The 12642-nt window shown below is 40.6% G+C and overlaps 1 protein-coding gene across 1 annotated transcript in view; it reads right to left on the minus strand.

Moving 5' to 3' along the window:
• Positions 1-12642, minus strand: part of homer2 (homer scaffold protein 2) — a 27858-nt gene that overhangs the window by 6347 nt on the left and 8869 nt on the right. The window contains exons 2-7 of the mRNA XM_035682288.1: positions 11586-11742; positions 3944-4075; positions 3574-3666; positions 2652-2791; positions 701-857; positions 76-186 (exon numbers count right to left, since the gene is read on the minus strand). Of these exons, the coding sequence (XP_035538181.1) occupies positions 76-186; positions 701-857; positions 2652-2791; positions 3574-3666; positions 3944-4075; positions 11586-11742 (790 nt within the window). The remainder of the gene's footprint in view (positions 1-75; positions 187-700; positions 858-2651; positions 2792-3573; positions 3667-3943; positions 4076-11585; positions 11743-12642) is intronic.

Genomic DNA, 12642 nt, shown 5'->3' on the forward strand with positions numbered 1-12642 from the left:
CAGTGAAGAGACGCGTTGAAATGTCTCAACACGGGCCCCGTTGTTTCAAGACAAATGTTAATGCAGATGTCTCACCTGCTCCTTCTCCTGAAGCTCAGTCTCCAGCTCCTGCACTCGCGCACTCAGTTGGGCGTTTTGCTGCTTCTCCTGATCTGCTTCTTTACACTGAGCTTCTAATTCTGCAATCTGCACATAAAGCAGGAAAAGGAGGAGAAGTGATTTATGAGACATGTCAAGTTTTTATTGTGAAAAGTAGTCAACAGATTTTTAGTTCGTTTGCATGTTAATGTGCTGTATAGTTTAAGTGGTGTCATCCTGAAAACTGACACTAGCAATTAGAAATAAACTTGTAGCATGTTCCAAAATGTATTATTGCAACACCAGCCCAGCTGCAGCAACAACCCACATTGATTATGAAACTAAAATGATTCTATTTATAGTGGACTCTGGTGCAGGGAACACAGAAGATAATAAAATGTACAGTACTCAGAGTGGAGAAACTGGAGGAACCCTCTACAGATTTTAAGTAATAGACTAACCCAACTAGGAATCTATTCATTCTGGGAGAGTTTGTGGTGCAGTTTTGTTCCTTTTATAGAAAAGACAGCGGCGTTTCTAACCATTCACCTTTTCTGCCAGCAGGTTTGACGGATTTGTGTACATTGCTCAACTTCCCTGTAGGAGTGAGTGACTGTATTACCTTTTCCCTGAGCGTGTCACTCTCTTCCTTGCAGGCACTAAGTTGTTTCTTCCAGCTCTCTACATTAGCTGAGGACTCCTGCAGTGCGTCCACCAGCCTGGCATTATTTTCTCTTAAAGTCTGCAGCTCTGTTTCCCACTTCTTGGCGTTGGTGTTGCTGCCAGACAGGAGAGACGGAGAGAGAGAGTGAGAGAGAGAAAGAGAGTGAGAGAGAGAGATCCAAGAGGGGAGTTATTAATGGAAGGAAAATTTAGACAGGTTAGTGTTCAAATTTCTGGGGCTTGTGCTCACTGACATGACACAATGCTTCAAAATCCTTCCAGTCGTAACTATTTAATTAACCGCGATGTACATCACACTGTCAAGAGATATTTAGACCATAAAATAAGAAATGAATGGGGGGAAAAGTCTCAAATGTCTAATGAGCTGTAGCCTTGTTACACACCACATACAGTTTGTTATCTTTTAATACCACAGAGTGTGTGATATGTCTTATCAATAAGGTTGGAAAGGTTGTGATGTATATTTAGTATGCATCGCTGTTCCCTTCCTTATGCATGGCTGGGTTGAAGTGTGCTGCTCTCCATCAAATGTGGACCGACTTGCACCGCAGCATTCTGCAGTCCTCGGCTGTTTCACTGCTGTGACACACTTCCACAACACAAAATCACAAAGCCTTGTGAAGGCTTGGAAAAGGGCCGACAAAAACAATTTGGTACTGATTATAAGGCGGAGATGGTTTCTGGAGTTTAGTTAGTAGTCCAGACACAACATATCAGAAATCAACCAACCAAGTAAATATTCACTAATAGTCATTTATTATTGGAACATTTAGTCTCCATATTTGGTGAAACTTCCCTGTAGGCACATTTTGCATGCTGTGTACTGACTAAAACACTGTTTCAGTTACACATATACAGTTTTCCATATACAGTGCCAGTCAGTCCAGTTTGGACACGCTATCTTATTCAAATGGATGGGAAAGTGTGTCCAGTCAAAGAATGAGGACCAAATGATATTATCCTGTCCAGGTACCTTCTTAAGAATGTCCAATTATACATCTGTTCCTTCCTAGGGAAATTACTGAACCTGTAAAATTAAGTGTTACTCACGTCATTATTCTTAAGTACTGCCAGGGAAGGTCTGCTAATTAGTCTTTTTTTTTTACCTCACGGCCTTTTATCCCATCTGGATGAAATATGTGAATGATGTTTTTGTTGCTACTCAGGACTAATTCTGGCTAAATGTACTCACTGTAGTTTTTAGTTAACTCTGATGACCTGGGGTCATTTTGATCCCATCTGGAACCGCATCTGGTGTTTCATGCAATTACAGATTTATACACTCAGCATCTGGATTATAAAGGCCAGATAACCAAATGGTAGAGTAGTGCAGCGTCGTTAGATTAGATCAAATAATTTCTGAGCCCTTTGGGGACATGATATCATCAGCAATAAAATAAAGAGAACATTTTGGTGCAGAGACAATTAGAACACAAGAACAAAAAGTGTGTGAAAACGATCAGGCTGTGTTTGGAGTTAATATTGTACGATGCCCCTTGAAGTAAGTTTTGCTGTATTGTGAGACCATTTGGATGACTAAGTAAAAATAAAAGCTATGCATTGGTAACATCAAATTGTCCACATGCTTTTAAACCCATGTGTTGAATAGGTACCTGTAGATGGCCTTTTTAAAATATTTAATGATTGTGATTGCCGCAGGATGAAAGGTGGTAAATAAGCAGGTTTTATGTGTAATATATTTGATTGTGACCCAGCATTGTGACAGGATAAGTGTCACACCACGAGTGCTTATTATCACAGTGCTGCATTGGTACATGACTCATAATACAGTATCCACTCTGCTTAGTTTCAAATTACCATATTCCTAACACCTGTGAACCTTTCATGTCGCATTAAAGGAGTTCTTCTAGGGTTTCTGTGAACTTTACCTCTGCTCCACTGCACTCTTGAGACGTTCGTTCTCGCTCTTCAACACAGCAGCCTCTGGACCGACATGAGAGATTTTCTCATCATCTGTCCCATTAATGCTGGACGCCTGGTTGGTTGAGGGCGTCTCACGTCCAGACTCCTGGTAGGGGACAGGAGAGAGAGACTGTTTATGGTTTGGGGCAGGTTTTGATTTGATCAAAGCTTACCTGCAGCTTTATAAAAGTCTGATGGGTTAAAATCTGTAAATGTGTCTCATAAATCCTGCTCTAACTGTGAAAAAAGGGCCCTGGGCTTCTCTGGGTGAAACATTGTAAACACGTCATCTATGACAGCGGAGGGGTGAGGAAAAACCGTTGCCAGTATTCATCATGTCATATGGCCCACCAGCTTTGTGTGTCTCAGTGCTGAGTTTGATTCCTGCCATCTGGAGTCAGTGCAGGCAGAGAGCAAGCCTGGCAGACGTTGACCGGGCGGTGACTGAGCGGTGACTGCTGAATCTACCTCGGATCAATGCTGTTTACTCACACAATTACTAAATTGAAATCATTGTTGTAGGAACTGAGAAACTTTTATTGTTTTATTACTCTCACTGGTTTCCTTATCTACTTAATTGCTGTTGTGTCATCCAGGTAGTAAGCTAAGGATGACTTTTGACCCCTCACATGATTTTTACATGAATGATTTTTGTCGTGTTGACATGTATTCAACAAGCTTCACAGACCTGAGTTCATATAAATATTTGAATACTTTGGTATGCCATAAGCTATTTCTGTACCCTTTGGTGTTTGAAGGAAAGTTTCATTTCTTATTTTCTCTGCAGTGTTGCTCTATAGAGGCCGACAGTGACTATAGAGGAGACAGTTAGACAGCATAGATGTTGTACTGAATCAGAATTTCTGACAGCAGAAAGATATAATTTACCTGGGAGTGATTACTCAACGTCTCCACCTTCTCTTGAGATTTGTCCCTTGCTAGCTTGGCTGCTTCTTTTACCTCCTGGAACTTCTCAGCAAACTGAAAATGAGAGAGATGTTGAAAGAGCTCTGATGATTAGTGGCAAGCTGACATGTCATATGCAGTGTGGCTCATGTTTTGGGAGATCAAGGGGCCAATTATAGTTGATAGTGAGGATTTAAGAATAAAATATACCCTGAAATCCTTTCTGATTACTTCAATCAATAAATGATGCACTGTCACACAAGTTTTTGGACAAATACATGAATCAATCATCTCTGAGCTATACAGATTCTTTGGTGACTTCATGTGATGCTGCAGAGATGTTGCCTCTCACCTTAGCCAGCTGCTGCTCCGAAGAGAAGCCCAGTCCAAACACCGTGTTGGCCCTGCTGTCCGCCCACTGGCCAAACTTCTGCGATGTCTTGGTGAACGTCATGTTGGGTGTGATGGTGCTGTTGATGATCACCTGTTACGACAAAACAACTTAGCATTAGATTCCTCGCCCTATTGGAGATCATGCTGTTAATCAATAGAGATGTATAAACTTCCAGCACAGTTCTCATGTTCATTTGACTGCCACACTCCCTCAGAAAGATGCATGCTGCTGGGTTTTTGTTCATTCTTGTTCAGCCAAGACACATTAAAGGAGCTCCAGCTGCATTCACATGATGAATGGTCCTATTGATTTAGCAAAGGACAATCCCCTCTTATAGCTCCATTCATACCAGAGTAAATCTGTAATACCCTGCCCATGTCTTTCACCATGTCCACAATGACAAGTTTGATTACAATTTACATTATTTTTTTCTTTGGATGATCCACTTTATTAAAACAGTCTACGACACAAAGTGATCTTTGGTAAATATTCAAAGAGTAATTCTCTTCTGTATCCTTTATATAGAGGGAAACACATTTTGTACATTAAATGCAAGAAATTAAGTAAAAAATCTTAATGCAGCACACACAGCAGCGAAAATAAAGTTTAAGTTTCATTGGTCACCATACATTACACCTCACTCAATTTATTATGGTCGAGCAACCAAATGTCGACCCCAGGGGGTTGGTGGTCGAGGGGGTTGTTAAAAGTATAGTGTATGAAAAACATTTGAATTATTTGTACCGGTCATTTTGTTCCACATTTGCTGCATTTGTTCTCAAAATAAATAGATATGTAATAATATGTAATAATAATGATCAAAACACTGACACACACACAAACACACAAACACACACTTTGCAGTGGTGACTACTGACCCACTGACCTCTAAGTGGTCAAATTACAATCTCCATATTTGCCACAGTACACGTTCACCTGTTGTAGCTATGCAGTAAATCAGCTGCCAGAAAACCTCTGCTGCAGTCTAAAATTGTAAGTAGTGCACGAGGCAGTGACAGTAGAAACCAACAGATGCTTAAAACTCTATTTCAGTCTAGACTGCACTGTGTGTTTACTGCATCACTGTGGATACAGACTGATTAATGCTATATGAACAGCTAGATGTGCATGTAAACACACTTTAATGTACACAAACCCAATCTCACTACCAAGACATAAGAGAACTTAAAAACAGCGCACGCAAATTACCCCAACAATTAAGAAACAATAGCAGACAGTTTAATCATAGTGCAGTCCTTGTTTCATAGCAACATGGCTCTGAACACAGGATTTGAGAATTCAAATTGCTGACAGACTCGTGTCCCTTTCTACGCCCCCACCGTCTCCCTCTCCGTCTTTTTAGTGGCTGTGGTGTTAAAACACTTTACACTGCATCATTACTGGACACAGAGACACAAAAAGCAGAGGCTGGGCTAACAGAATGAGCACATTAGCTCGCAATCAATACCCTCTTAGACATTGGCGTCCCATTCAGAACAATGCTAATGGTTCCTAAAGAGAGAGATCATTACACAAACACAAAAAAAGACCTTTATCAGTGTCATACGTTGAAAAGATTAGAGTTGCAACCTCTGATTCGGGCTGCATTCCCACATCAAGGGTTTATAAGAAGAGTGGCAATTTACCAAGGTGCCTGTGATCTGATTTGGAAATGATTACTCTCTTTCAGATGCTTCATCAAAACAAATGTTACCTAATTTCCTCGGAAGAGGAACCGGGGCGAAGCCTAAACAAGACTCAGACGTCTCATCTCAAGCAGCTGAGTGAATATTTAACAGAGCTCACCGCGTTGGCTCAAAGAGAAGTGTTAAGATAAGATGAAACTTTAATGATCATTGTGGAGGAACTGGGCCGTTGCTGCCACATAAAGCAAAAACAAAAAGGAAAGAATTAGGTAAACAGATGGTACAGCTAGAACATGACATGTCAAGAAGAAATATATGAATAAACATACACCGTTTCCTAACAGATATCATCTGCAAATGTATCAATTATCATGTTATCAGCCAATTAGAATCCAAATTTCTTCCCAACTTCATCTAATTTGTTTACCTTTTTTACAGATCATGTTCAGAACTTCTGCTTGAAATTATACCTCCTTTAAACCGACTCGTAAAATTCAAGTTAACATTGAGCTGAGGTAGTTAACTTGTACCTTGTTTGGCTGATATGCCTGAGGTGGTAGATCAGAAAACTAATGCAACAGACTCTAAAATGGCATATATAAAATGTGGCTGTAAAAAATGAATGAAATTTGCCCTATGGATGGGTGCATCATCATTCTGGAAGAGACAACTCCCGTTAGTGTAGAAATGTCTCATCATAGGATAAAGGCGATCATTCAGAACAAATTTGTATTTATTTGTGAACCCAAACCATGCCAGCAAAATGCTCCCCACAGCACAACAGCGCCACCAGATCCCCTCACATGATGTGGAATCTCAACCAATGATCTGTAAGTTAACATACAGAACTACCTGGTTGCCCCCCATCTTCGCGGGCTCTGTGACTGAATACTGTCATGTATGAGTGTACATCTTAGTAAGCAAGTGAGAGTGGGAGGGTGTGACAGAGGGAGGGAGAGCGAGCGGAGTGACGCTGGCAGCTGTGCCGGTGGTGAGCCGGGCTGCGTATCAAGTGGCACAGGAGGCGCAGAGTGAAGCTCAGCTGGCCAATGGCCTGAGGGTCAGTTAGAAACTCAGAGACAGCCAGGAGGTTATAAGAAAAAATATTCCTCGGCCGATTATGTGTCTGCAGAGCGCGCAGAATCTGCAGAGTCAGTAAGTAAGACAGGAGATGTGGAACATGGGAGGGGGATATATGGAAGGGAAAGAGCTGTGATCACTTGTCAAGCACCAAATGCCAGAAGACTTAGTCATAGTTGAGTGATAGCTTTTTTAGATAAAAGTGTAAATGTCTTTGTTATCTTGAGAGCCAAAACCCTTGGCTAACTTGTGAGTCCATTCCACATATTATAAAGGCTTTTTATCTAAAAAGAAAACTCCTGAAAAATCATATTCTGAAACTTATGGTAAATGGGTCAATATTACTGTACTGTAACACCCGAGTGCCTCACTATTTTACTATTGCAGACCAGTGAGTTCACGCTGAAAACAGCACAAACTCAAGTTATTGAAGGCTTTATATCAAAATAATGGTGATAAATGGGAAGTGAAGATAGTCTTGATGATGAACAGGAGGAACTGGCAGCCGTGTTTGGACTGAAATACAGCCAAAGAAAGACGAGATGATGGTCGCTGTGTCCTCTCATCAAAGCAGACAGCAAAATGGAAAACTGGGATTGCTCATCAAGCAGAGGTGTGATGTGGAGAAATGTTATATATTTTTTGCCTGTCTGCCAGACGCTTTAATGGACTGATGCATGTTATCTCACCATATATTAAGAACTGCAAAAACACACTGTTCCTTGGTGGCAGTGACAGGCAGGTTTGTTTTTTTCTATATTTCCGCATAAACCTATGGCTTTAACTTTTAACTTTCCATAATCTAAGTGGCAGCCTAATATTAAAAGGTAGAAATTGTAAAAATGTGTATATTTTTGTATTATTAAAAGCTCTTACATAATATTCAGTTTAGATTTAATACTACAGAACTAACATGCTTCTTCAAGGTGGACATAAGTAAACATGCACGGGTAATGTGAATATGAACTAGAACTCGAAAACAAATGGGCAATTTCTCTTACAATAAACAGTTGTTACAGAATACATGATTTATAAATTATGATTCTGCCTCATGTTTTGACAAGTCGGCTGATGCACAGTAGCCTTTTTAATGGTTAATAAATACACATCATGCTTTAGATTTCAGTTTATTTTTTTGTTGTCCTAGTTTGTTTTTCTGACAAAGTAGTCAGTAATATGCAATACTGAACCTCCTGATGCTGGAAATGCAAACTAACTCAGAACAGATTTGGTGTGAGTACACCATAATCCTAATGGATGATTGCTTGGGGACCTGTTGGGCTGAGTATAAAGTTAAGTACCCGGTCTAGCTTGATTTAAGTGATTCACCCAAACTCCAATTTAAAAGTGTGGTAGGAAAACACTGGATTCTGCAGTGTGAGGAGGACATGTCCCCATCATCACCAGTGGAACTAATGCTTTTTCTTGGTGGAAATTAAACTTTATGACACACAGGTAGAGAAACTACATGGTGTACTTGTAGGGGGCGAGTTTATGACAACAAAGGGAACTTGGCTCTAGGTTGTAATATTGGCCTATAATACATTACACTAGTTAAAAACTGAACATCTGGCAAACCTACCAGCCAGAAACACATTTAACAAGCTCACTTAGAAATATCTGAATTTTTATTCTTGGCAAAAAACATCTTTTAGCTTACCAGTCCTCAGCCAATATGTTTTAGACACTGGTTGGAAGAGACATGGTAAGAAATACAGAAAAAATAGGTAGTTAAAAGGAGACAGTAGGATGTAAGAGAGAAAAATATGGGGCAAAAAAAGCATAGAAAATATTCAAAACAAGAGAAGCAGGAACTTTTTTTTTTTTTACATGTTAGCTCAGAAAGTTATCACACTTGGAATAATTCATAAAGTACAGCAAGAAAACTCCTCACTGTGTTGTCATAGCGCTTGGTACATGGCGGTATGAGAAGCCGAGATTCAGGGTGAGCGAGAGTCAAAAGTGCTGATATGCTCCTCTACTTGCCATATCATCATCATCATCATCATCATCATCATCAGCGAGTTGCCTGGCCATCGCGGATGGACAAATATAAACTGACGGTCTGTCATAGTTAGTGTGTACAGCAGCACAGACTATTCTTCTGGACAGACCTGTCTCCCTCGCAGCTAGTGTACAAACTAGAAACTATATTTAACATTTATTTGATATGACTCAACATTTCCTTGCTTACGGTTACTTTGCTCATACCGACATCACTTTGTCTTACTTGGATTAACTGGAAAAAAAAAAAGGGCTAAAATTGAAATCAGCAGGAGTCAAATTGAGATAACATTTTATTTCCTAAATTTAAATCCTCATAGCTCGCATAGCTGCTGCCTGGAGACATTTTATGACACATACTGCTCCGTTACTCAAGGTTTCAGGAGAGTGGAGAGACAGGAGGACATGGAGGATGACACGAGTGGGAGAGCAGACAGAGGACTCCTGGCCTTGAGGATACCGAGGACATAGAAAAACACAGATGCATCTAGCCAGAAATAAAGTAGATTTCTAATCTATTTCTCAAAAAGAAAAAATGTTTTATAAGGGACCTGAAAGAGAAAACAATGTATGGTATGTATGGTCAGTGCTGCTTGATGACATAACAAGTTAGAGTCTTGCCTCTCTTGTTTCTAGCTGAGGGAAGACAGATATTGTGAAGCTGATAGAGCTCGACTCAACAACGCTATGGTGGAATAGAGAAATAATGGATTTAAAATTTTGCTAAAGATGACTTTTGGATAGTCAGAGGGACAAACTTGTTCAAACCTACCAGGTAAATATCCACACACACACACACACACACACACACTTCATATGCATTATGTGTGTCACTGTTAAGCAGATTCGGCCTCCTTAGCAATAGACCAAAATGCTTGCTATGCAAATATTCTACATTCAGATATATCTATCGAGACGCACCCTTCAGCTGTTGGGTTGGTAATGTGAACACAGAGCTCATAAGCCCTCTTCCCAAACATAGAAGTAAAAGGAGCAACTCGGAGGACATAAACAGATCCAAACAACTGTCAACCCGTTCAGTCCCTGAAGCGTCTCCGCAGGTAATCTGTGTGATTTAAGATTGTGCAAAAGGTGATTGCCTGGCAGTGTCAGCAGAGGGATGCCGCTGTCATAACCCTCCTCCAGTTTTCACACAGAGCGAAGACTGATCGCCATGGAAACACATAATCTACTCTTTCAGTCAGCAGAGGAAGAATCAGAATCAGAATCAGAATCAGAAATACTTTAATAATCCCCGCGGGGGAAATTACTTGGGGAAGGTGTGAATATACAACAGGCGTGCTCGTGTGGCGTCTAAAATCAGGATTTAATCTCCACATCACGCATCTTGTGATGACAAATCAAAATCAGTCCGTCGGTTTCACTTTAAGGCCAGTGAAAATATTCACATGTCCTGTAACAAACCAGCTCCTTCTTGTTCTTCAACACTAATGAGTAAAACAAAATTCAGAAAAACATCAAATCAGGTCAAAAATCAGTGCAGAGGGATTTGACTGAAAGGAAAAACATCTGATCCAGTGGGACCAGTATTTAAAAGCTCTCTAGTCCTCGAAGTATGACTACTGGTGGCTGTTTGTTGATGACAGTAAATTACAGATAATTGAGTTTAATTGCAACTCACCAGTTACGCTGCTCTTGACTGCTCTTGTTAATTTGTTAAAAAGGGGTGTTTGCTGATGTTCAGAGTTTGATTTAAACCTTCATGTTACCTTTCTGCCCTGTGCTGAACTATTAACACATATTTGTAAGCCTTTCATAAATTCATATCTTAATAGAGGCCGATTTAGCTAGGCAGCAGGTTAAATCACATATAAAGTGATGCTATGTGAGCCTAGACATAAATATGTGTAGTTTATTGACTATAAATATGATATTAAGGCTCCAAAGTTTGAACGTCAGCAGAAAGAGTCGGTTGCCCTGCAAGTCCCCATGCATCTTAGGGTCTACTCTCCTCAGTGTGAGCCTCACCAAGACCCAGGTCCCTCCCGACGAGACTCGTCTTCACAAAGAAACAGCTGCATCGCCGTCTAACAGTGGAATGAGAGCGTAGTACACTCCACACACAGACACACACCACTGTCCCCCCCTCCAAAAGTTATTCCCCACTGTTTGTCACCGTGCCTCCTTTCCATTCGTCAATATGAGCACCATCAAACATAATGAGCCTGAAGCTCTGTGTGGAGCAGGGACGTGTTCATACATGGGTTTTGTATTGTAAGCCAGTGTAGGCGTAAGGAGTTATTGGAAATTTATTACAACTTGCAGGATATTCCGCAACTGAATCAGGCTTTCACCAAAACAGCCTGAAAACAGCCAAGAGGAGGTGCATAAGTCTAGTTTTCTCCCAGACCACTTTAACTGCAATATGTTCAAAGGTTATTATGGATTTTTTGCCCTGTGACGCCCAAAATAAAACCCCAGCTTTAAGTATTATGTATTTAAAAACAAAATTAATTGTTGTTTTACACATATAAAGATTTTGGTCTCATGTAAATATACATACATACATACATATGCCATATCCTGATATATTGTAGATATAAAATATCCTTATTAACATCACGATATTTATTTTAAAATCATATTGCCCATCCTTTAATCCATAGATGACTTTCCTCTCATCAGAAGCACGAGAGCACAAAAATATCAAATGCTCGAATGTTAGGTCGATGGGCGCTGTGTAACGTTAATATTCTTCATAATTCATTTTGTTCAATTCTGGCTTTAAGTGCTCTTCCTCAGCCTCAACCGTCTCCTGAGAGCAGTTAAATGTTTCCCATCATCTCTTTCTAATATGGTTACACACAGACAGACACAATACACAGACACACACAGACACAGACACACACCTTGGATCCATCCACGCTGATGATGCGGTAGCTGTTGCGTGTGCTGTCGTAAAAATAGGAGACGGTGACAGCCTGCTTGCTGGCAGGAACCCAGTTCTTCTTGGTGGTTGGGTCGATTTGGAAGACATGGGCCCTGGTGGTGTAGATCGGCTGCTCCCTAAAGAGCAGAGGACAGAAAGGAGGGGCAATGTGAGAGAAGGATGGCCGCAGACACACAAAATGTAACCACAGATCAAAACGATATCCACTGAGCAACAAGCTACGACTCACAACACAGTTGGTGTATCGACGCTGTGTGTGTCTCCAGAGGCGACGACTCCTTACGGACAGGCAGGCGATAATGTAACACAAACTCTAAATCCTTATAGCAACCCAAATCCATTAACACATCAATAAGCCCCCCCTCATAGGTGACAGTAACACATATCTAGGGGTTTGTGTGAAACTGTGCACTTGCATCTATTGTCTAATGGAAGATTTCCCCTGCGTACCAAATACATTCAGGGCAATTATCTACTCGTGGTAACAGTCGAACGAGAGAAGACTCACTGTCATCAGTTTTCAGTGAAGAAAAACTGAAAGTTGACATCACTCTTGTTGCTTTATGATCATTTTTCAAAGAAGAAAACAAACAAATATCTTGAAGTCAAGTCTGTCAGAATCAGCAGCGATATTACAGACAGTCAGTGTGAGTGAGTGAGTGAGGTGTGTGAGAAGGTGGTGGAGTGGTGAGGAGAGAGAAGGAGGACGGACCTGAGAGAGAGAGAGAGAGACGGATCAGAGAGACGAGAGAGACGAAGATGGAGAGAGAGAGGAGGAGAGATTGGAGAGAGAACCGACGGTGCGGGGGTCGGAGAGACGAGTCGTGCGCCAGAGAGAGAGAGAGAGAAATGCGGTCAGAGATCAAGTTTCCCGGCACATGTATATCTGGACATAACAGAACAGTTACATTTTTATTTATTGAACAACAGCTGAATACAATTAAACATCATTTGTAATATTTCACAGATAAAATATAATTTTGTATATACACACACAATATATAAATATATATATA

The sequence above is a fragment of the Morone saxatilis genome, unplaced genomic scaffold (assembly GCF_004916995.1).
Source record: "Morone saxatilis isolate NCDOM2014 unplaced genomic scaffold, NCSU_SB_2.0 Contig11, whole genome shotgun sequence".
NCBI classification, from domain to species: Eukaryota; Metazoa; Chordata; class Actinopteri; family Moronidae; genus Morone; species Morone saxatilis.